At 50.1% G+C, this 21547-nt stretch overlaps 1 protein-coding gene across 1 annotated transcript in view; it reads right to left on the minus strand.

The window, feature by feature from the left end:
* Window positions 1-15773: 15773 nt before the first annotated feature.
* The window catches only part of Anks6 (ankyrin repeat and sterile alpha motif domain containing 6), a 39255-nt gene continuing 33481 nt past the window's right edge, over window positions 15774-21547 (minus strand). Inside the window, exons 16-17 of the mRNA XM_051187616.1 lie at window positions 20606-20702; window positions 15774-16840 (exon numbers count right to left, since the gene is read on the minus strand). Of these exons, the coding sequence (XP_051043573.1) occupies window positions 16791-16840; window positions 20606-20702 (147 nt within the window). The 3' untranslated portion in view covers window positions 15774-16790. The remainder of the gene's footprint in view (window positions 16841-20605; window positions 20703-21547) is intronic.

Genomic DNA, 21547 nt, shown 5'->3' on the forward strand with positions numbered 1-21547 from the left:
TTGTGGGTCCTATGCACCTCTGCTAGTATCATGAGGTGTACTGTCCTCTGAGTCTGGGTCAGGGAGGAGTGTGGCTGGGTTGAAAGGGACTGCTGGCCCAAATCGTACCCTTTCGGGGGCCAGGAGCATGGACTGATAATGAGTCATTCAAGCATTAGAGAGCCAGTGGTCTGGGGGCTGGTGGACAACTCTCAACCGCATGTGGGGGAATCACTGTCAAGGGCTGGGCCAGAGTTAGTTTGTTAAAGTCCCTTATTAAAACAGCTATCGCTGCTACCATTCGGAGGCAAGGCGGCCACCCAGCTGCTACATTGTCCAGTTTCTTCGAGAGGTATGCTACCAGCCTCCTCCAGGGCCTTTTGCTATTCCTTGGCGCTCATCGACATATAGCTGGAACAGTTTGGTCATATCCAGAAGACCCAAGGCAGGGGCCATCAATAGGGCCTCCTTAATCTGATCAAAAGCCCCCTGCTGTTCTTTCCCCCATTGCTTAGTCAAGGGGTATAATGGGGCAGCCATTTCAGCAAAACCCGGTATCCATAGACTGCAGAACCCAACACTCCCCAAAATTTCCCGCATTTGGAGAGGATTCTTAGGCAGGGGTATTAAAGCCACTGCCTGTTTTCGTGCTTCTGTCAACCAATGCTGGCCGTTCTCCAGTAAATAGCCGAGGTAGGTCACTCTCGGTTGGCAAATTTGAGCCTTCTTGGCCGAAGCTCTATACCGCAGTGTCCCCAGTCTTTCTAATAGGGCCCCGGTACCTTGCTCCCAGTCTCATTCAGTTGTGGCAGCCAGCAGCACATCATCTACATATCGCAGGAGTATTAGGTTAGGGTGTTGTACTCGAAATTCAGCCAGGTCCTGATGTAAGGCTTCGTTGAAGAGGGTGGGGGAGTTCTTAAACCCTTGCCGCACGCAACCTGGCCCAGGTTAATTGCTCTGATAGTCCGGATTCTGGGTCTCTCCATTCGAAGGCAAACAGGAGCTGGCTCTGCGGGCTCAATCTCAAACAGAAAAAAACATCTTTTAAATCAAGCACCATATATCAAGTATGTGAGGGTGGCAGAGTGCTTAAAAGGTTACATGGGTTGGGTACAGTAGAGTGTGTATCTTCTGTCCTCCAGTTAATTTCTCAGAGGTCCTGTACAGGCCTGTAATCCCTGGTGCCAGGCTTCTTCAAGGGCAGTAAGGGAGTGTTCCATGGTGAACGGCAGGGTCTCAAAATGCCCAGTTTAAGAAGCCACTGTATGTGAGATCGGGTCCCCTTAAATGCTTCATTAGACATAGGATATTGTTTGACTGAGATCAGGGTAGCGGTTGGCTTAAGGTTAATGATGATGGGCGGCTGGTTCATAGCCAGCTCTATGACTCCCATTTCTGCCCAAGCCTGCAGGTATTTCTCAAGCCATTTGTGACTACTAGGCTGTAGTGACTTAGGTGAGTTCTCTAAAAGTTTGTATTTGTCTTCCAATCTCATAATTAGGATATGGAGGGGGTTCCCATCGGGTCCAGTGATGGAAGCTCCCTTTGCATGGAACTGAATTTGGGCTCCTACTTTGGAAAGGAGGTCTCTTCCCAACAGAGGGTAAGCACAATCCGGTACATGCAGGAACGAATGAGTCACTTTGCCAGTGGCCAGACAGACCTTACTTCGGTGGTCCATTGGTATAGTTTTCCACCCATGGCCCCTTGCACCCATGAGGTTTTTCTGCTCATGGGTTCCCCCGAATTTGTCAGCACCGAGTGTTGGGCTCCAGTATCAACCAGGAAGGTCACGGGCTGCCCACCCCCCATCTTAAGGGTTATCCGAGGCTGGGGGTGGGGCTCCTGGCCCTGACTGCCCTAGTCCTCTAAGGAGATTTGCGCTGGGAGCTTCTTTGGATCCTTCGGTCTCTTTGGGCAGTCTTTGACCCAATGGCCCTTTTCCTTAAAATAGGTGCATTGGTCCCGGTCTACCCTGGGCCACCTTCTGTCTCCCACATTCCTGTCATGTCTCCATGCCTAGCCTGTACTACTGTGGCCAGGATTCTACTCAGTTCCTTAGATCGTTTTTTAATCTCACTTTTCCTCCTCCTCTTGCTCTCTTAGAAGCCTTTCCTCCCTCTCTTCCTGTATCTTTCTAAGTCTTTTCTCTTTTTCTTCTGGTGTCTCTCTTTTATTAAAAATCTTTTCTGCCTCTTTCATTAAGTCCTGAAGAGTATAATCCTGCAATCCTTCTAACTCTTGTAACTTGTTTGTAATGTCAGGGGCTGACTGCCCAATGAATGCCATTATCGCTTCACCCCGACCTTCTGGACTAGCAGGATCAAAAGAAGTGTATATGCGACACGCCTCCATTAATCTTTCTAAGAAACTGGCGGGGTTTTTTGCTGCCCCGAGTGACTGCTCTTACCTTTGCCAAATTAGATGGGCGCTTGCCAGCGCCCTTGAGACCCGCAAGGGGGCAGAGTTGTTCCCTACCAGCAGGGGTATTATAGTCCCAGTCTGGTCTGTTCAGCGGGAAAGCCCCATCAATCTCACTGGGTAGCTGAGTGGGCGCTCCATTAGGTCCAGGCACGTTTTTACACGCTTCAAGGATGACTCTCTGCCTCTCTTCTGTGGTGAGGAGTGCCTGTAAGAGTTGCTGGCAATCATCCCAAGTGGGTTGATGGGTTAGTAAAATGGACTCTGTGAGCCCAGTAAGGGCTTGGGGGTCTTTGGAAAAAGGAGGGTTGTGGGTTTTACAATTATAGAGATCCGATGCTGAAAAAGGCCAATATTGCATTTGGTCACCTACTAATAGGAGGGGGAAAAGCTGGGACAACCAGGGAGCGGTATCCCCGGCTTCATCTGTCCGTTCCTTTTGGAAACGGAGGTAGGTGGTCATGGGGGATAGTTGTGACGGCCCTGCGCCTTCCTGGCTAGTGGTGTTGGGGGAACTTTGATCCCTCATCTGGCCTCTGGGTTGTGGGGGTCCTGGTGCAATTGGATCTGGGGCTGGGGGAAGTGGGTAAGGGGGAGGAGGATGGAAAGTGAGAAGGTCTGCCTGTTCATTGGCTGGGATAACTGGGGTCCTCCTCTGGGGGTCCTTAACTTCCTCCAGGGGGTAGAGGGAAGATTTAATAGGAGGGGCTGAAGGGGAAGAAATGGGGATAAGAGGAGTATGAGAAGGTTGGGGTGCCGGGTGTGGCTGGTCCTTCAGGGGGACAAAAGGTTGCACCCGATAGGAGGGAGATCCTGGGCCAGGCTCTCCCAGGTGATTGTGTAAGGAACTTGGTCAGGGTGTCCATGGGGTCCAGTATCGAGCACGTTCCTTAACCTGCAAGATAGTATCAAGGTTAAAAGTCCCATCCCGGGACCAGCCCACATTAAATGTGGACCATTTGGAGGTACAGAAGATCTGCCATTTTTTCTTCTTAATTTGTACTGACTGGTTGTTGGCTTGGTCCTTGACTTCTTTCCAGTGGTCTAGGGTTAGACTCAAGAGGGTTGTTACTTGTTGACCCATGCCTGGATGTTGTTTTACATGACGTACACAAAAAGACAAACAGAGAGACAATCAGGCCTACTACCAAGAGTCCAACGGCAATTGATCAGTGTAAAACCGAAAGTATATATTCAGACGGACGCATGGACCTAAATCTGCTGCTCCCAGGGACGAGGGCTGCCTGTTCGCCCTCGGCCACCCAGACCACCCTTGGAGAGTCCTCCAGTGTCAGACTCAGAGGGGTACTGACTCATCAGTCTGCCTCATGAGTCGATGCAAAGCCTGTACAGGTACCATACAGCGAACATAAAACATAACAAAACCCAACAAAGTGCCAACAGGACTTACCTCCTTCTGGTTCTGGAAATGAATCTGGGGGATTCCCGATCCTGGACGAGACCCCCAAATGTTAGACCCTGTGTTCTGGGTCTAATTACTCAGGTGGGATAGCCCCTTGACTCAATGACCAGTCCAGGAGATGCAATCAGCAAGAGGTGTTTATTGAGCGAATGCACAAACGGGTGTCAGTGTTCGCCAAGGAAGACTGTGCACCCAGCAAAGTATCAAGGCTCCTTTTTAAGGGAAAAACTAGAAATTAGCATAGATACATTAGGCACAACATGACTGGCTATATTGACATTCTTTCATTAGCATAAGGTCAAACTGGGGTAAGGGTTGTTTATGTTCCAAGAAAAACCACAAAATGTTCTGGGTCCATCTGGGGGTTATTCATCTGGAACCATCTGTTCTGGGACAAGGCCTATTTCCTTGTTTCCATGAATAAGGTCTTTCAGTGACAAAAACTATATCAATCATGGGCCAGGTGCCTAGCATCTGCAACCAGCAAAGAACAGAGTCGAGGGGCTAGTGGGGACCTGGAAGTCTACATGCCTTCTACCTGTCCCTCCTTGTGGAAAGGTCTTCCATGTGTTTGGCTTAGAAGGTTCAGCTGAGACAGAGAGACTTTCCCTCTCACTGTCTCCGGAGGCCTGAGTATCACTGGCTTGGTTTAGTTATGGGGTCCCCCCACCCCTTTTCTTAAATTATAAATTTCATGTATGTCTGTGTCCCCAGGTGTGTGCACATGAGTGCTGGTGCCCAGTAAAGCCAAATGTGTCAGATCTCCTGGATCTGGAGGTACAGGAAGTTGTGAGCAACCTAGCATGTGTTCCTGGAATAAAACAGGGGTCCTCTGGAAGAATAGTACATACTCTTAACTGCCGAGCCAATCGTTTTTTTTTTTTTTTTTTTTTTTTTTTTTTGTTTTTTGTTTTTTAAGACAGATTCTCACTATGTAACCCTAACTAGCCCAGGAACTTCTTATGCATATCAGGCGGGCTTTGAACCTATACAGAGCCTCCTATCTCTCTCCCAGGTGCTGGTATTCCAAGGATGTGCCACCACTCCTGGCTTCCTGAGCTTTCCATACACAGGAAGCTCCACTTGAAAATATAGTCCCCTGCTTCCCATGCACTCTAACCTGACCCAATTGGCAGGGCCTGGAATTCAATTCCCCTTTTCTGTGAAGCCCTCCTTGGTTGTCCTAACAAGATGTCACTCTTGCTTTCTGCATCCCTCCTTTCAGGGCACTGAGCATGGTCTACCAATGCTCTGGCTGTGAGATTCAGGAATGCTCATCCCAGGTGCCTAGATGCTGTCTCCTGGTCAGTCCCAGGCTGTGCCATGGTAGGTAGGCCTCCAGGGGGAGATCTACTGAAGTGTCTGAGTAATGCTTAGGACCTCCTCTGCTTCTCGCCTTGTTTCTGTGATGACTTAGAACCACTGGAGTCCCAGTCACTCACTCCCCTGGGCTTCCATGCACAGTCTTACTCAACTTCTTTCCAGCCTTCTCTTGGTGGAGTGCCTATTTTACTGATCTGCTGACATCACGAACCATGGCTTAGAGCCACTACCACTCTGTTTGCTTAGGACAGGCTGGGATCAGCTGGGCTGCTCTTCTGAAGGTCTTCCTGATCACTCACAGCTATACTCTGTTAGCAGGCCAGGGGGAGACTGGACTCTGCTTGGGAGGTGTGGACAGTCAGGACTTTCTGTGGTCTCTATGCATGGACTCTTTGGCATCTTCTCTAGCAAGATAGGGTTAATGTGGCAGCCCTGGGCATCAAGAGGGAAAACAGAAAAGCCTTGGCTGCCTGCATTGTATTTTGTTGGAAAGTGAATCACAGATTTTATTAGTTAATTTTCTTGTTGCTAGCACAAAATAGCCTGCTTAATCAGATCAGAGAGTTTATTTTGGTCCATGGTTTGAAAGGATTCAGTCCATGATGGCAGTGAGGGCATGGCAGCCAGAATGTAAGGCAGCTGGTTACACTGTGTCTGTAATCAGGAAGCAGAGAGATGAATGCAAGTGCTTAGCTGGATTCCTGCTTTCCCCCATGGGATGGCACTGCCACATTCAGAGTGGATCTCCCTTGCAGTTAAACCTCTCTGCAAACACCCTCATAGACATGCCCAGAGCTGTGTCTCCTAGGTGATTTCAAATCCAGTTCATTGTCAATGCAGATTAATCATCACAAAGACCCAGACAGATTCACAGGAGAGCTTCAAACAAAAGGTGTCAATTCAGAGAGACGGACATTTCAGCTTTCCTGTCCTATGACCAAATACCTGACAACAGCAACTTTTTGTGTGGGGGGGGGGCGGGAGGGGGGAAGGGTTTCAAGACAAGGTTCCTGTGTAGCCCTGGCTGTCCTGGAACTTTCTCTGTGGACCAGGCTGACTTCAAACTCACAGAGATCTATCTGCCTCTGCCTTCTGAGTGTTAGGATTAGCCTGGTCATCTTTTACCACTGCAGCCTGGCCCCTGGTTCCTGGCCATCACTGCCCCGGCCCCTGTCATCCTTTGAGGGTGTCCTGCACGTTTAACTCTCCATAGCAGGGGGCTTCCCAGCTCCTTGGTTGGAGGTGAGGTGTTCAGCACTGCTTCTCTGCAAACTCCTTGCTCTGTCCTTTATTTTTTTCCCTCTTAAGGCTGACTCTTCTCCCACCCTCCAACATGGCTACTCCCCCAAAGAACTTCATGCATATCCATCTCTGAGCTGGGGTATAGCTCACTTGAGAGAGGGGCTTTCTGGCATGAGTCCAGAACCTCATAAAAATGCTGTGATGGAACACACCTGTGGTCTCAGTATTTGAGAGGTGGGAGCTAGAGGCTCAGAAGGTGAAGGTCATTCTCAGCAGATTCAAGGCCAGCCTTGGTACATAAGGCTCTTCTTTAAAAAAAAAATAATAATCATATTAGGGGCTGGAGAGATGGCTCATCAGGTAAGAGCACTCTTCCAGAGGACCTGGGTTCAATTCCCAGCACCTACAGAACAGGTCACACCTGTCTGTAACTCCAATTTCAGGGGAGTCAACATCCTCACATAGATATATATATGGGCAAGATACCAATGCCCATAAAATAAAAATAAATAAATCATCATAATAAAATGTTTTAAAAGTCCCTGTGCTGCCTCTAGCTCTCTATGAACACAAGCATCTTTTGTACTTGTGTCCTTAGGAACATACAGGGGCTCCCCTGAGGTATTGTGGCCAGGATTGGAGCTGCTAGGCCCAAGGTATTAATCAGTCTAAGCAGAAAACAGTGTTTACCACAGAGGGCTGAATATAGAACACTGGGGACTGGAGGCATAGAAGGCCAAGGCTCTTCTTGAGGAAGGCAAGCTATCCCCAGGCATCAGCAAGAGCAGACAGTGACTACTGTCCCCTCCTGGGGAGCAGAATGACAAGAGGTCAGTTGAGAAAGCTGGGTTGATGGCTGATTTGCTGCCCAGAGTGGACTTTGGAGGTGACACCCTGATGCCCACATAGAGGAGAGCCTGCTGCTCCTGCTCTCTGGCAGCTTCTCCGTGTCCTACTTTACTTCTCTTGCAGGATGGCAGTCCCAGCTGCACTCTTAAGAAAGCCCTGGCCTTGGGCTGGAGAGGCGGCTCAGAGGTTAAGAGCACTGGATGCTGAGTTCAATTCCCAGCAACCACATGGTGGCTCACAACCATCTGTAATGAGATCTGGTACTCTCTTCTGGCAGAACACTGTATGCATAATAAATAAATTTTAAAAGAGAAAGGAAGGAAGGAAGTAAAGAAGGAAGGAAGCCAGCAGCTCTGGCCCCCCAAAAGAACTCAGTGCAGTATGTAGTATTGGTGACTTTTCCCTGGAGGAAACCTGCTGAGGCCACTGGAGCCTGGAGCCTGAGACCTTTGGGAACCAGTCCTTTGTGACACAGAGTAGAGGGAGAAGAATCAAGAAACCCCTGGGAACAAAAGTTTCAGCCAGCACCACAGGCGGGTCCATGGCTAAAATATGCCATCCATGGGCTAGAATGTAGCTCAGGCTGTACAAGTGCTTGCTGAGCGACCTACACAGAGCCCCGTGTTCAATCCCCAGCATAGCACAAGTCAGTTACAGTGGCACACAACTGTAATCCTAGCACTCGGAAGGTGAATTAAAAACACTAAGAGCTTAAAGCAGGCCTGGTGAGATGGCTTAGCTGGTAAAGTGCTCGAAAACAGGCGGACCTGAACATAATCCCAAGAGTTCATATAAATGTTCCAGCTATGATAGTGTGTGCTTGGAATCCAGTGCTGAGGAGGAGGGGACAGGATGATCCCTGGGGCTCACACCCCCGATTGACCTCTGACCTTTACACACATCTGTAGGTGTGTGTGCATGTATACACACACACACACAGTGGGTCACATAAGACACCCCCCCAAAAAAAAAACCCAAAACAAACAAAACGTAAACATCAGCCTGCTTTGCAGCTGTTACAAAATCACATCTGCTTCTCATTGAGCCTGTCTGCCTGCCTGTCCATCTTTCTGTATGAAACTGCCTTCCCTGGGTGGTGAATTCTGCATCGTACTGCTCACCCCTCCTGGGTCTGGTCAGATGTGGACAGTGCAGTCCACTCTGTGTCCTTCTTTTCCATCTTTAATGTTCATGCCCCCCAGTCTGTCATTATTATCCCTATCCCTTTTCTCAGGGCTCTTGTGATGTTTTTGGCACCTTGTCAAGGAGTCTGAGATGGCTGGCATATACCTGTAATCCCAGAATTTAGGGAGCTGGGGGCGCTGAGGCAGGAGGATCATGAGTTTGATCAGCTGGGCTACATAGTATGAGAATCTATCTCAACAAACAAACAAAAAACCAAAACAGGAGTCATCCCCCACTTGGCGGGTCTTGTCCCCTCAGTGCCCTGGACTGTGTTCTCTAAGCCACAGGGAACTGTGGGAAGGGAGTAGGAACTTGTCCTTCCAGGCTTCCTGCTCAGCCCTGTGTTGACCCTTCCCTCTGGGAGGTGGATGCTCTCTGCCTGTTTCCCAGGCTGAGGGCTTTTCACTGAAACTTAGTTTTCTGCAGCATCAATTTCTCAGAGAACATACCAAACATTGCCATCACCAGTGACACCACAGCTGGAAATAGCAATGCTGAATAGGAGGGAAAGACACGCATTATGTGTGGAGCACAGCTGGCTTCCAAAGCAGGTCCCTTCCAGGGAATGCTAAAAAAAAGTGAAGAAAAGCCGAAGGTGGGCATACCCTGTCTCAAGGGAATGTGCACACCTCAAGTTCATTTTCAGTCCTGCAAGTCTGTTAAAAGGTTCAGAATGTGACCCACTTCATAGCTGTAGAGGCGGTGAAATGGGGGGGGGGGGGTCAGACACAAGCCAGTGTGACAGAAAGCCCAGCGGCATCTGCACACAGCACCCCATCTGCTTAAGGCCATGTGCCCTGAGCTGCAGGCGCTCAGATGAAAGTACAGGGAAGACCCCAGTCTTTAAGGATTGTTTCATTTCCTATTGTAGCCCAGGCTGGCTGTGAACTTGTGGTCCTCCTGCCTCAGCTTTCCAATTGCCAGGGTTATAGGCATGCTCCACCATGCCCAGCGAAGGAGACTTTTGTTCTGAGACAGAGTAAAGCTATATAATCCAGGATGGCCTCCAAATGGTGATCCTCCTGCCTCCATCTCCCGGGGGCTAGGTTTGCCTCCTGAGGGCACCACCATGTTAGGCCTTTACAGGTTGCTAAGCACCTACTGCGTGGCATGTACGAGGGACACGTTTCTCACTTATTCCACCCTGCCCCCATCGTCATTCTCGCTTTATGGAGGCAGCTATTGAGACTTAGAGGTTCCAAAAAACGATATAATGTCACTATCAGGTAGGATGGCCGTCCTTTCTCCTGGTTGAGCTGAATTATGGAGCCATTTGATTTGGGGGCTTGAGGCCTCTCATTGGCCTTCTTTGTGTTCTCTCAGGCTGCTCCCCACCCTCCCCACCACTTTCTTGCCCTGGGAACCAGATGAGCAGCAGTGGCACATGGTACTTCCCAGGTTTCTCCTCCCCCATGGCTTAGACAGTGCTCAGAGCTCTGGCAGCCCCAGGGATCCCCCATCTGGCTGCTAAAGCTTGCAGTCTCCTGGGAAGTAGTTCCTATAGCTGCAAACAGGTGCAGAGGGCTGGAAAGACCTGTGGTTTCAGGGCATGACTTCCCACGACAAGTGAGGAAGCTGTCACTATAGAAGGTGCCTTCCCTGCGCCCGGGGAATGAAGCTGCCTATGGCCCTGTGGATAAGGTAATCGGGCACTGCCTGGGTGTCAGAGAAAGTAGAGGAAACACAGCAAGGGCTCAGCCATCACCACCCTTTGTGACAGGTTAGTGTAAGGGGCCTAGAATGGCAAGGGCATGATGGTCTCTCTTGCTGCTCTTTAGTTTGAGAGGGTATAGCGGGCATTTTCCTCTAAAACTCACTCCCAGGAAACTTTTAGAGCCTGGTCAGCAAGGGACTGAAGAGTCTAGGCCTGATGCCTTTAAACTCTGGTTGGTGTCACTTGATGAACACGGCATCAGGCGATTCTAGGAGCAACAGGTTCTCAAGTCAGAACACTTCAGACTGGAAGGTGCCTGGGACACTCCTCAGCACTGGCTTAAGATGTGGAAAGCAGGCTCAGAGAGGGCAAGCAAGGCTGCACAGCACAGCCAGCTACCCTGAGTCCACACTCCCATGTGTTCTCTCTGCGTATGCAGTTCCTGGAAGTCCCTGTGATAAAAAGTCATCATCCCTACGAGCGCTCAGCCTGAGGATCTGTCATAAAAGAGGATGTTGCTGCCCTAGATGTTGAAAGCTTTAAGGACACAGCCCTGTTGTTTGAAAACTGCACCCCAGTTCATTTTAGTGTGTGACCCATGTGCTGAATTTCCCCTTGCTGGATCCCTGGGAGAGGTAGACTCAGGAAACACTCTGCCTCGAGCCTGTGGGAGCCAGAGCAGTCCCAAGCCTAGTGTGTTTCCCAGGGAGCAAGCTGCAAGGCTAGGGCAATAGCAAAGGCGGGTGTGCTGAGGAAAAGTCACAGTGAATGCAATGAAAATGTGCCTCTGTCGTGCCATTGGCCTGCTGTGACCTTGGGCGGGTGCCACCCCGTGTTTCCTCGGCATTGTTCCAGCTTGGGGCTAGCTAGCTGAGACCCTCGTTTTCCCCACGGCTGCTGCCCCGGCACTTTTGTTCCCCCTCAGGTTTGCAAAGCCTGCGAAAGGGTTGGAGTTCAGACGGAGGCTTTCTCCCATTTCAGCTCAGGGTTACTGAGTGACTTAGTCTCCGCATGTGACAGCGGGTGAATGAGAATCTCCTGAGGGGCTCTGTCTAGATCTGACCACGGACAGCAAGTGAACAACAAGCCATCTCCTGCTCGCTCTGGGCTGACATGGCAGCCAAGGATGCTGTTAATTTTGCTGTTTACAGAAAGAAGTCCGGTATAAGCGGAGGCATTTTTGGTGTTTAAAGCCAGATGGTATTTCCTGCCTTGATCAGCCTCAGAGCTCTGGTTCCCATGGCAACCCTGAAGTTCCACCTACTGCAACTTCCTCATTCTCCAAGCTTCTTCCTCTTCCACCATAGTGTTGGGGGGCCCAGGAGAATGAAGCCATTAACGACTGTGTTGCCTTGCACTTCACAGCTGACACCACACTCCAGCGTTTATGACCTCACTTCTCACTGCAGCCTTGCCACGGAGCAAGCATCTGCTATCTCTGCTTTGTTCAGGGAAACCCAGGCTCCAAAGATGTTTGACCTCTTCCACTTGCCCTCATTGAAGTCAGTAGGACTCCAACCAGGGCCTTGGGTGGGATGAACAGACCCTAGCAACCCTCCACTGTGCTTACAATTCCTCAGTTCCTAAGCGGCCAATTTTATTTGTAAGTTGGGCTAAAATCAAGGTGTGGCATCTTTACCAAGTTAACTTCTCTGAACCTCGCTTGATCTGCAAAATGGTAATAATAATAATGCCTCTGAAAGGGTGGGGAGATCGCATATGTAAACATGGTATATGGTAACTGGATTTGAAGAAGACCTAAGATTGACCATAATTACCCAGTGGTGGATCATTCTGCTTGTGGAACCTGATTTGTGAAAGTCTGAGAGGTGTCCAACTTGACACTGCAGCATGATACTGTCATCTACAGACATGTTGGGTACACAGCTATGTGATACATGCAGATTGCAGGCTGCAGGTTGGACATGCCTGTAACAGCATACGTGTATATTTTCTATAAGAACAGTGCACAACTTCTTAAGATGCAATGGACATGCGCCTCCCTGACATTCTTGTAAGGATTTCACTTGTGAATGACCTGGGGAGTAGACCCTACTTTATGTAGCAGGACTGTAGCTAAGCACTGTGCAAGTGTTCATTGTACAGAGAGGCATGGCCATATTTGTAGAAAACTCCAGAAGCTTCGGGACTCTAGGAGTGTGGGCAGAAGCTGGTGTGGAATATTCCTCCAGGTATAAGATTGTAAGAAGGGCCCCTGAGGCTGCTGCCTAGGTTCTGCACACCCCGGGACCCCATGGGGCTTTGGCAGCAATTGTGCCTGGCCTTGGGACACTCAGTAGAGGATGGAAGATGTCAACAGGCTATATCTTTCATGGCAAAAACATACTCACTGATAATGACTTGGCCAAATCTTTTGAAACAAAATTTACTTTTTAAAAAGTCATCCTTTCTCGGGAATGCCAAAGGACACATTTAAGCTCATGACAGAAGGGGGGCTGGAGTGGAACTGACAGTCAGCACCTGGTGCCGCTCTTTCTGCCAGTTTTCTTTGCTCTGTATTCTGTATGACTGTGGTTTGCAAACTGAATTATGTGCATTAAGTTAATTGCTATCCAATTAACAAATATTTTCTATTCATTCTTGCAATCAGTCTGGCTGGTACATCCCATAACCAGCTCTTTTGCCTGTCCCCAGCTCTGTGGTGGTCAATGTGGTGATGCCAAGTGGCTGATGAGTAGTTCATGTGGCTTGACCCCCACATGACAGAAAAAAAATTGACCAGGAGCTCCGGTGCCAGGGAGTGCTTTCCTTGTGATGAGTCCTCAGACTGCCAGTTAAGCTCCACACCTGCCTCTTGAGCCAGGATTGTCATTATTCTAGAAGATGACAAGCAAGGCAAGGACTTGGCTTGGCTCCCGGGGCTTCCCTAGTGCCTCTCTGACGATGCTCAGGCCTCAGCAGATGAGCCTGCATCCCAGCTCCCACAATCCCTAAGGACACAGTAAAGTCAGCTTGTCCAATAGCTTCATTCACAGAGCCCCCCACCTCTGGGCCCTTACCACTGGTTCCCTATGCTGCATGATGTAGCCCCCCCTTATTCTATGTGGGTTCTATGAGGCAGACTCTACCAGTGCAGAATGGCTGTTTGGTTTAGCTTTATGTCAACTTGATAAAACTATAGTCACTCGAGAAGAGGTAATCTCAATTGAAAATGCCTCCAGAAGATTGGGTTGTAAGCAGACAAGCCTATATGGCATTTTCTTAGTGACTGATGATGTCATCCCTGGGCCGGTGGTCCTTGGTACTCTAAGAAAGCAGGCTGAATAAGTCTTGAGGAGGAAGCCAGTAAGCAGCACCCCTCCATGGCCTCTGCATCAGCTCCTGCCTCCAGGTTCCTGCTCTGACTTCCTTCAGTGATTGACTACGCCCAGGAAGTGTAAGTTTCTTTGGTCGTGGTGTTTCATCACAACAATAGTGACCCTAATTAAGGCACTGGCCTCCAGCCTTTGAACGGACACTTGCAGACAGGGAAGTGGCACCGGGTGGCAAGAGAGAAACAGAGGGGACTGAAAGGTATGTGAGGGACTATGGAGTCCCCAGGCTGGGTCTCAGCGGCTGAACAATGGCTGAGAATATCCAGAAGGAGTGTTGACCATGCCTGTGACTAGCTCTGAGCCCCACCTTCATCTGCTCTACTGGACGAGCAGCAAGTGAATTAGCTGAGAACTGGAGAAATGAGAGGGTGTGAAGCATGGTGACTCTGCCCCAGGGGGCACTCCCACCTCAGGAAGGGGTCCCACTAGCCAGTTCCGAAGCATTTGCTGTGCAGGGCTTTGGGGACACTGGGTTGGGAGTCTCAGTATACCTAGGCCCCTCTGAAAAGCCGGCTGTGTATAAGGGAGATAATGACGTAGATCTGGTACAGACCCCTCACAGAGGACAGAGCAGTGGACAAGACTGACTTGAAGGTGGGGTGGGAGGCCACTGGACAACAGGACCATGAGCGTCTCTTTCCATCTACTGCTACTAAGGCGGGAAGCAAAACTCAGCACTGTGACCAGAGGTCTAGAACACAGCAGCAGTCACCCTGCTGCTCCCATGGCCTCTAAGGGACCCTCCCTGTCAGCAATCACACTCCCCGCCCACTCCAGCCTTACCACCACCACCACCACCACCACCACCATGCTTCCTACCTCTCTGGATCTGCCACTGCAGAGACTCTGTGGTCTTCCATCCCGTTCCAGTCTCTGGTTTCTCCTGGTCAACACATTAGTTAATTGAGTGGCATTCCTTTCCACAGAAGGACCACATTCATACACTGACACACACCTGGTGTGATGGTGACTGTAGACGTGACAGCATCTACAGTAACCTGGGGAGGGACTGCTTAGATTAGGGTGGCCCTCGGGAAGACCCACAATGAATGTGGGCACCACTGTTCCATAAGCTTGGTCTTGGAGCATGGAAAGGAGAGCTGAGCACACGTCCTGGTTCTACTGACTAGTTGTGACCGCCTCCCTCAAGCTCCGGTCTGGCTTCCAGGACTGCCCTGCCAAGATGGCCTGTAACATGAAACAGTGAGCCAGATGAACCCTTTCCACCTCAATATGCGTTTGTCAGCAGCAACAAAAGGAACCGAGACACTAGGCACCTCCACCTCTCACCTGTTATGATAGTGAGGTCTCGTTTGAACACGAGTTCCAATCCTTTTAGAAATAGGCGGAGGAAGGCAACTTCTGGGTTAGATATACATTGCATTTATACTTCCGGGTTCTGGGCTTGATTCCCAGCCTTGCAAACCTAGAGGCAAACACTCTACCAGTGACTTTCATCCCAGCCTGGCTAGGTGGACACTGTTTAACTTAACTGAAGGCTCTCTCCTGATTCCTAGTTTTTCATGGTTATGGGGTGGGGGTGGGGTATAAGGCCTCAAAAGGGCCTCAGGAGTGATTTTTGAGATTTGGATTTCAGAAAGAAAACTGAAGCTATCATCACTTCCCAAAGCAGGGGGCACTTATCAGTGTCAAGACTAGTATAACTGGAGACTTGGTGTCAGGTTAGCTTGCTAATGGGCACCTATTCCTGTCACCTCCACACGCTACTGACATTGGGAATCATCTGCCAGCCCATCCTCTAGTAGTTGGAATCCCCCTCTTAGCTGAGCTCGCAGGGAACTTCTGTGCCTACCTGGGGGGTGCTCCTTCCCTGAGTGTCCTTTCTCATGGGAGTTGCCCTGTCCACAGGCTCCGCAGTCCCCCACATACCTAGACTCCACCTTCTGTTTGCCTATGCTCCAGGTGGCTGAGGCACCAGGACCAAGGCTGAGTGAGGCACAATTCTTTATAGAAACAAGGAGAACCTCCAAGCTTATTTATAGCATTTTGCACTCCCTCCCCACTGTAAAACTACAAGAAGGAATGACTAAGTGTCATTTGTTTGGTTGCTGGCTGGGTTACTCATTGCTGACAGGCAGCCAGACTTCAGGAAGATGGACTCTGAGGTGAGACCTGCATTCAAACCAGTGTCCCTCGTTAGCTGGGTTTGACCTTCATAAAGCTGGTTACTGTCAGTGTGTCACAGTCACCAAACAGGCAGGAATGAAAGGTTCCAGCTGCCTCAAAAGGGTTACTGTGGAGATGGGGTAAGGCGGTACACAAACACCCTGCAGTACACTCCAGCTGCACAGGCGGGTACCCCAGCAGCAGGCTATGCCCCGAAGAACAGGAGACAGGAGACACATCCCCATTTTTAATATATGCTGCTGGGCAAGCAAAATCTTCCCAAGAATCAAGTCTATGTGGAAATAACGTGAGTCTGGTGTGAAGAAAATGGAAACCAACTGCAGGGCTGAACCAAAATGGAACTGTCATCTCCGACCATTGGCTGCAACCTCTCTAGTGTGGCTTGGAACAAAGTCACAGCCTAGCCCAGCCACCAGGGTATCCCAATGAAGATGGCTGGGGCTGTGTCTACTGGTCTTGTGGGCGGCAGCGGGGTAGGGGGAGGCTTCTGTAGGAAACAGGGCCCTGCTCTAAGGTGGTGGCTCCACTCCAGTGGGCAGGAGTAGCTGGAGACAGTAAAGTGGATTTGGTGCTCTCCTGTACGGCTCTTCACCCACAGCGCCCTCCTGCACCTTCAGCTCACTGTCCATTTGTGCTCTCAGTGCTGCGACCATGGTGTGTCCAAGTCTGTTCCCGCAGAGCAGTGCCCTGAGAGCAGGGGGAGCCTGGCCACTCTTCTGGACGTGACTGGAAAGCAAGTGTGAAACTCCCAAGGGTCTTGGCACTCCTTCCCTGGCAGCCTGCAGAATTGGCACCAGCTTCACTAGGGACAGCACTGGGCTGCCTCACGTGTTGAATAGGACCCACTGGTGACTTGCCACAGTGGATGCTTCACCGCACCTTCTGCAGGGTTTCACCAGTATGTAACATCTTTCCTGGACGGGTCCCAGGCCTTGAAGGCAGCACCTACTTGGATGTAGAGGTTAGGGTTTATATCTGTAGCCATGCGACCTCCATCTTTGCCTGCGCTTTTTCAGGTCTGTCCAAAGCATCAGCAGAGAGGGAGCTTCCCAGGCCCCTGCATGCTGCATCAGCTCTGATGGTTTGGCTTGTCAGCTGTCTTCCTGTCTACTTGCTGTGAGTCACAGTGAAGAAATAACCCAGGGGCAGACCCAATGCAAGGACAACGACTCTGTTCATCCCTCAATGCCTCAGGGCTCCGGTGCCAGCAGAACCATCAAAACTGCAGTTACCTCTTGCAAGACACTGCTTCTTCTGGCCTTACCCATCCGGCCATGGCTTATGTCATTGTTGTAGATGGACAGAAGAAACAGGGAGGAGGGGAAGAAATACATTTAAAAGATGCAACCATCTTCAAGATTCCTACCATCTACACAGCTCCAGGGCAAGGGGGCTGTCTGGCCTCCATCTGATTTTGGCACCTTGGGACAGCTGTTCTCTGGTAACACCAAAAGGAAAATTGAGGCTTGGGAGATGAAGCAGCATTACTCAGTGGACGGTAGCTAAACTAGAGCTGGGTCCACTCTACATGCAGTATCTTTCTAGAGCTTCCACTCACTTCAAAAAGGAGGGAAGTGAGGTGATAAGTGACATGGTGGACATATTCCATGGACATAACCCAGGCAGGGTACCTGCTGCCACTTTCCCCATCCCCCACCCCCGACTGTGCCATGTCCACACCTGCCCTAAGGATCAGCTCCTGGCCTCTGAGGCCACCCAGACGGAACCTGGATCTCACTGATGACCGAGCCCTTGGCTCACCACACACATTATCATACATCCTGCCCTGGCTCCCACTGTCTGGCATGTCAAGGGCCACAGTGTCTTTCTGTGGTCTCAGAAAGAAGTGGGTCTGGTGTGGGGCAGATGATCTGTAAATGCCCCAAGAATGAAAGGATAAGAAAGGAAACTTTGTCCTTACAAATTCTGCTGGCCTTCTTGGAATGGTGTAGGTTGGAAAGAGGTAACCAGAACATTCCAGCAGGATGCTGGACAGCAATGCCTCCCACTTTGCAGTGGACAAAAAGCCTACTGACCAGGGTTCCTGCCAGCTGAGTCAGGGAACTTCCTTAACCTGATGCCCTACTGATAAGCAGGCCACTTCTGCAGGGCTAGGGAGAACACAGGTTATCCCCAAGAACTCCAGCCTCTCAGACTGAGTGTCCCTTGTAGCTTGCGGCTGTCACTGTTCCAGAGGAAGCAGGGCTTTCTTAGTGGTGTTCAAGAGACCCTGGTCTCTCAAGAACACCTTATAAAAGCCACCATGAGAAATGGCACAAGCTCTTTGTTCCCATGAAGCAACCCTGCACAATAAAGAAACTGAGATGCCTCACTGCAAGGACTATATTCCATCTTGGCTTTGACTATTGTTTGCCAAACCTTCCTGATACAGAACCTGACCCAACTTTCACAAACCCTCCTGTCAAAACCTAACATCTCATGGGACTAGTGTTCCAAGGGGGCACATTCTGGGAATTACTGGAAGTCATAGAGCAAGGGACACACTTCTTGTGGAGGTCTAGGAACAACCATGAGCAGAGAAGTGTCCCCAGAAGAGATGGTGATGGCCCAGAAAGGATGCCGGAAGTCTTGCCAATCAACACACTGCCTGGGAGAAAAGGGTTCAGAACCATTCAAGTGTCATCCAGAGCCTGACTCGCATCAATCCTGTGGTCCAGCCCTCAGATGAGCTCCCAGACGCCTGTTCTACAGAAGCCAGCTCTAGCATAGCACCTGTCTCACAGGTGTCCTACCTGAGAGCCATGCCAATCATGTAAGTATGCAAGATGGGGCAGCACACGTGTAGCCTCAGACTCTAATGCTGGGGGTCTGAACCTCAGCCAAGGGTAACCTCTGAGGACACTGGTCATCTGCAACAGCAAGGAGACTGCTGCATCTAACAGCAGTGGTGGACAGGACAGGCAAGGCCTGCACACAGAGGCCACCTGCTCTGACTTACACTTAGCTCTGCTACGTCAGGGTGGAGTAACTGGAGGGCTGCTTTCTGCCTCCTGGCTCTACTTCCTCATGTACAGTGCGACGTTAATCAGTGTGGAGGACAAATGGCCATGCCAAGGAGCATGGGCACATTAACAGGAACTTAGCAAGCATGCCCCCTTAGGGCAGTAGTTCTCAACCCGTGGTCCCAACTCTTTTGCCAAACCTCTGTCTCCTAAAATATTTACATTATGATTCATAACAGTAGCAAAATTACAGTTGTGAAGTAACAACATTATTAATTTTATGGTGGTGGTCACAACATGAGGGTCTATATTAAATGGTCACAGCATTAGGAAGGCTGAGAACCACCCCTTAAAGAATAGTTTACAGGAACCTCATACAGTTTCAGTAAGCAGGGGATAGGAGGGTAAGAGACTCACGGGACCTGCTGAGCCATTAGAAAACACAAGACTCTGACCAGTGTGGTGGCCAGATGGAGGGATAGTCAGGATGGAGGGACAGATAAGAGATGGCCCAGCACAGCTCATAGGAAAGATCTGACTTCCAAGGAATCCGCTGTCTGCTGGGCGCCTCCTGAGGGCTCAAACACCTCTCTTACCCTGGCCAGCTGTGCGGCTGCCCCAACCCCTGGCCCCAAGTCCACAGTACGGAGCTGACTCTTTCTTGCTGTTGCGGAGGCTGAGACTACCTGCTCACAGGTTTTCCTGCCCATCACGATTCTCCAGACAAGCTCCAGCTTCCCTTTAGTGCCAAGCACCCAGCATAAAAATAGAGTGGGTCTGAAAGCCAGGCTCTCCCTTAATAGGATGCAGAAGAGAACACACAGGTCAACTAACTCGAGGGGCACAGCATTAACAAGGTAGAGAAGAAACCCCAAAGTTTCCATTTGACAGACTTCTGAGGTCCAAAACCCTTTCTTTTCTCTTTTGGTTTTTCGAAACAGGACTTCTCTGTATAGCCCTGGCTGTTCCGAAACTTGTTCTGTAGATCAGGCTGGCCTTGAACTCTTGGAGATCTGTTTTCTCTGTCCCCCAAGTGCTGGGATTAAACCCCCAAGTCCCTATCACAACGCAGTACCTCAGTCTCCAGCTGTGTGCCAGTGCAGAGAGCTGTGTCTGACTCTGGACGGCTTCATGGAGCCCAGAGCACCATTTTCCTAGCTCTCTACTCTGCAGGTAGGGAAGGCAAAGGTCACAAAGGAGGAGGGGGCCACACAGTGGGTTGAGAGCCTTTGCAACAGAGGAAAGCACTCTGTATGCTGACACTTGCTGCTTGTGTGCAGAGCTACTGTGGTGACATACAAGAACTGTGTGTATGAAAGGACACCAAGAAAGGCCTCGACTGGATGACCGGGGCCACCAACGAGAGAAGTCGTTCTATAACATATGGCCTCATGTATCCAAGGCTGGCCACTAATTCATTACATAGCCAATGAATACTTCCAACTTCTGATCCTCCTGCCTTACCTCCCTGACTGTTAAGATTACAGGCATGCGTCACTACATTATTTATGTGGAGCTGGGGATTGAACCTGGGCCTTTTTGCATGCTAAACAAGCACTCTAACCAACTAAGCCTCATTCCCACTACAGCTGGAAGTTTTACAGCAAGAGTTAATAGGCAGGGCTTACCAAAACATTCACATCCCTATCTGTGGTTAGTGTTCCTTAAACTACTGCAGGAACTACATTTCCCAGCCTGCTTTGCAACCAGGTAGAGTCAGTCATGTGATGACATTTAGGAAGAAGCTGTGTCTGTCACTTCCATTGTGTCTTTCTGTCTACCAGAAACAAAGACGAAAAGTCCTGGGGATAGTACATCACCAGCAGTAAATAGGGGGGCCCCTGAGTCACTGTGTGAACCCCGCTACCAACCAGGAGCATGCAAATGGAATGTTGAGAGACTCAGTCTCTACACACAGGCATCCTGGACAGTAACACCAGGGCTGTTCTCGTGGAGAGGACAGTGAATGGGCCAAGACATAAAGTGGCAGTTTGGGGCAGCATCATGACCCTGGCTGTGTGAAAGGGTGTTGATGCTCAGGGCATTCACACTGATGGTCACAACAAAGAGGCTCACGTACAGGGACTGTTGCCAGGGGCCCTGGTGTTGCTGGCACTGCTCTCAAAGGAAGAGTGGAAGTTGTGAATGGTTTCCTGTAGAATCTGCCTCTCACGCCCCTGTGGACAGAACAGAAACACACAGGTCCTGTTAGATCTGTGGTTGTGGCTCAGCGCGCACTTGAAAACCCCGAGTGTTCTAGAGGGAAACAACTACCTAATTGCCAGAGTATCAAGTTCAGGAAAACCAGACTGAGCCAGAAGTTCCCAGTGCCCACAATGGCAGCTGCTGAAGGGAGACCCCAGGGTACAGGGGTCTTGTCTTAGCTGAGGTATGTCTGGGGGCCCTACCTGGCTCCTGGGGAGGGCTCCTCATATGCCCAACCTCAGGAATGCAATGGGATCCCTACAATAAAGTCCTTAGTCCCCAAGTTTGATGTGGGGAAAGGCAGAGGTGGCTGTTTCCCCAATCTAGGAGAGGCCCCTGCCCCAATGCTCAGGTGAGAAGCAGCAATAGACACACACGGGTTAAACATGGACTACAATCCAATAGCCCGGTTCTCCCATTTGCCTCTCTACCTCTCTGGGCCTCAGTTTCCTCATCAGTAAGTGGGTCAAGGACAGTAGCTCAGAGATAGGTTGCATCATGAGACTGCATGGCAGCAGGGAGGTCCTGACCAGGGGATATCACTGTCTGTTAGACCGTATGTTCTAAATTATGAATGGACATGGTCAAATGTAAAGCAAGTTACAAGTGCATTATCAGCTGGGCATGGTAGCTCACACCTTTAATCCCAGCACTTTCGAGACAGAGGCAGGAGGATCTCTGTAAGTCAAGGGCAACCTGGTCTACAGAGCAAGTTCCAGTATAGCCAGGGTTACATAGTAAGTCCCTGTCTAAAAAGGGGGAGGGGCATTATCTTCAACAGATTGTTCTCTGTGAAAGTGCCCATAGATAAGGCCAG

Source organism: Phodopus roborovskii, unplaced genomic scaffold (assembly GCF_943737965.1).
Source record: "Phodopus roborovskii unplaced genomic scaffold, PHOROB, whole genome shotgun sequence".
NCBI lineage: Eukaryota > Metazoa > Chordata > Mammalia > Rodentia > Cricetidae > Phodopus > Phodopus roborovskii.